Source organism: Verticillium alfalfae, genomic scaffold (assembly GCF_000150825.1).
Source record: "Verticillium alfalfae VaMs.102 supercont1.2 genomic scaffold, whole genome shotgun sequence".
Classification (NCBI taxonomy): Eukaryota; Fungi; Ascomycota; class Sordariomycetes; order Glomerellales; family Plectosphaerellaceae; genus Verticillium; species Verticillium alfalfae.
The window spans coordinates 2,297,243-2,300,460 of NW_003315037.1; the positions used below are offsets into that span (position 1 = coordinate 2,297,243).

Below are 3,218 nucleotides of genomic sequence, written 5' to 3' on the forward strand. Positions count from 1 at the left end.
ACGTGGATGCCCGGCCGCTAAGCCACTGGAGCAGGGGGCCAGATCCAGGGGTTCCAGGGACCTACCCACTGTACGACGTGCCTGATGTGCCTACCTTGCCTACCTGAGGTACCTAGGACCACCACTGAGAGACCTGCCGCATGTGGATAGGCCCTACAGGCTCTGCTAGTGTGGCAGAGTCGGCGTGGTGGCGGCGGGTCAAGTTCAGTTCAGGCATGCCGCCGGCCGGCCGGTCTGACGGGCACAGTAGCGCAACAGGCTTGGCGTGGCCGAGTACCGTGCCGCGGCACCGTTTCTGTTTCTGTTTCTGTCGATACTGCCATGTCACTCTCACCTGGGGGGGCATTGGGCGTCGTCGTTGACCATGAGGTGGTGCTCTCTCGTCGTATCCAACGACAAGAGGGCCGGCCAAGCAATACCGCCCCCGCGCCCCCCGCCCCCCAATGGTTTCGTCATTGATCTCATCCATCTGAATCAATTCGTATCTGCATCATGTTGCATCACTGGATTGGACCATGCTGCAGGTGCATGCACAGTAAGGTACTGTAAGGTCGGTAGGTACCTGCGCATTTGCAGTCGGGCGCTCACCGTCGCATTGAACCCGGATCGAGGGGTTGGGATTGGGAAGGTGGGTTGGGGGCGGGGCATGGGGAGGCAGGCAGGTGTAAGGGGAGACGGAAGCAGCTGTACTGTATTTGGGGCAGGGCAGGTGTAGGCGAGACAGAAGCAGGTGTATTTGGGGCAGGGCAGTGTGGCCTGGCAGGAGACCCAGGAGACCCAGGAGACCCGTCGGCTTGGGTCCCCTCATCATTCTGCCTTGCCCTTTCCTTTCTCGTCATTGCGTCTCGACCTTGACCGTCTTTCGGCCCTGTTGTCTCGTCTCGTCCTAGATTGTCTTTTTGGCTCCTTTCTCGTCTCAAGGCATGGTCCGAGAGGGTCCTCCTCCTCCGCCGCCTCCTCCGCCGCCTCTCCTCCTCCCACCCTTCCATCCCCCCCCGACAAGACTTTTTGCGGCCTCACAGAACAAAAAACTATGCCTCCCAAGACTGCACCCTCGACGCCTTTTCTTCCTCGCCTTTGTACACCGGAGCCCCCACGAGCTGAGTGAGCCGTACCGACCAACGGCCACATCCCACCACCTATCCGTCCATCCATCCGTCCGTCCATTCTTGATCACCCTCTCCACCAGACTCATCCCCTCCTTCGATACAGGATACCCCCCTCCCCATATGACCCAGCACCCCTCGACGGCATCCGATGTGACGAGATCACACCTTGTACGACGACTTGATCTTTGAAACGTGGCCGGCTTGCTGCATCACCTCCAACAACCTCGAGCAGCCCTATACTCCGGTCTCGCCTGACTGACGAGCCCTTCCACGACGCCGACCCAGGATCTCTTGCTCTCCTCCGTTGTGCACCGTTTTTTCCCATTTCCCGCCTTACCTCGAGCGCTGCGCGAATTGTCGTCGCATCACCCGACAGTCCGCCACTCTCTGCGAGTCCACCCGGTCTGCGAGCCCACCAGTCGGCCACTTTGCACCCCTCCACCTGTCACGGCGCGCGACCACCTGCGAACCCGCATAGACCAGCGCGACACACGACGGTTCCTGGCAGTCGCCCTACTTTCCCACGCCACATTATAAAGCAACCACGCCGTGACGGCGGGAGCTGCCCACCATGGCCGCCGTCGTGTCACAATCCAAGACGGAGCCCGTCACGCCTCATGAGAAGCCGACGCGTCCGCGCGCCTCCACCTCGTCTTCTTCCCACCGCGAGCCGGGCTTTCTCTCGCGCATGAAGAGTCGCATGGCCAACGGCAAGGGCCACCACAATGCCGGTCACGGGCCCATTGCCAGCCGCGCCCAGTTGAGCTCTCACGACTTCCGCATCATCCGCACCCTCGGCACCGGCACGTTTGCTCGTGTCTGCCTCGTCAGACCCGTCAATCCGTCCGAGGAGGAGAAGAAGGAGGTCTTCGCCCTCAAAATCCTCCGCAAGACCGAGGTCATCAAGCTCAAGCAGGTCGACCACGTGCGCCACGAGCGGCACATCCTCGGCGACGTCTCCGGCCACCCCTTCATCACCAACATGATTGCCGCCTTCTCCGACGCTGACACGCTCTACATGCTGCTCGACTACGTCCCCGGCGGCGAGCTCTTCAGCTACCTGCGCAAGATGCGCCGCTTCGACGAGAGCACCGCCAAGTTCTACACGGCCGAGATTGTGCTCGTCCTCGAGTTTCTGCACGAGCAGCAGGGCCGCGTCGCCTATCGCGATCTCAAGCCCGAGAATCTGCTGCTCGACAAGAACGGCCACATCAAGCTCGTCGACTTTGGCTTCGCCAAGCGCCTCAGCAGCGAAGACGGCCAGCCAACCGAGACGTACACCCTCTGCGGCACCCCCGAGTACCTCGCACCCGAGGTGATCCATAACAAGGGCCACACGACCGCCGTCGACTGGTGGGCGCTGGGCATTCTGCTGTACGAGTTCCTCACCGGCTACCCGCCGTTTTGGCACCAGAACCCCATCGAGATTTACAAGCAGTACGTCCCCTTTCTCGATGACATGTGGCTCTGGTGTGGCTTAGCGATGGATTGAAAAAGTATGACCGACTAACGCTTGCTGCAGGATCGTCGAGAAGCCCGTCACGTTCCCGGCGGAACCGCACATTTCGGACAATGCCAAGGATCTCATCAAATCGTTCTGCACCGTCGACCGCTCCAAGCGCCTCGGCAACATGAACGGTGGCGCGCAGCGCGTCAAAGACCACCCCTTCTTCAAAGGCATCCGGTGGGATGAGCTGCTGGGACAGCGCGTGCGCGGACCCATTGTGCCGCCCGTGCGATCCTCGAGCGACTCGCAGTGCTTCGATCAGTATCCCGAGGAAGATGGCAAGCGCGAGCCGTATACGGACGAAATGGCGCGCCAGTACGACCAGTACTTTAAAGATTTTTGATCCGCCAGACATCCAGCATGGATTCGATGCGGCCTGGCCAGTTCTACGCACGCAGCGGTCCTCCTGAAGGCTCTCCCGAATACGGGGGTGGCAATGGAGAAAAACCTTATTTACGGAAGGTTTCGGTTATTCACGCGCACAGGACGACGAGGGGGGCGGCTCACGAGATGAGCGTTGTTGCTGTTGTTGTTCTTTGTCCAACCGATGCACAACCAAGCATGGTATACACAGGCTCCAGCCGCGGAAAGAAGAGAAAGTG

At 60.5% G+C, this 3,218-nt stretch overlaps 1 protein-coding gene across 1 annotated transcript; it reads left to right on the plus strand.

Moving 5' to 3' along the window:
- Window positions 1–1,680: 1,680 nt before the first annotated feature.
- Window positions 1,681–2,959, plus strand: VDBG_02174 (protein kinase DC2; the record flags this gene model as incomplete). Its single annotated transcript, XM_003007940.1, has 2 exons — window positions 1,681–2,546; window positions 2,632–2,959. The coding sequence occupies 2 exons, from the start codon at window positions 1,681–1,683 to the stop codon at window positions 2,957–2,959; spliced, it is 1,194 nt and encodes a 397-aa protein (XP_003007986.1).
- Between the last annotated feature and the right edge of the window lie 259 nt (window positions 2,960–3,218).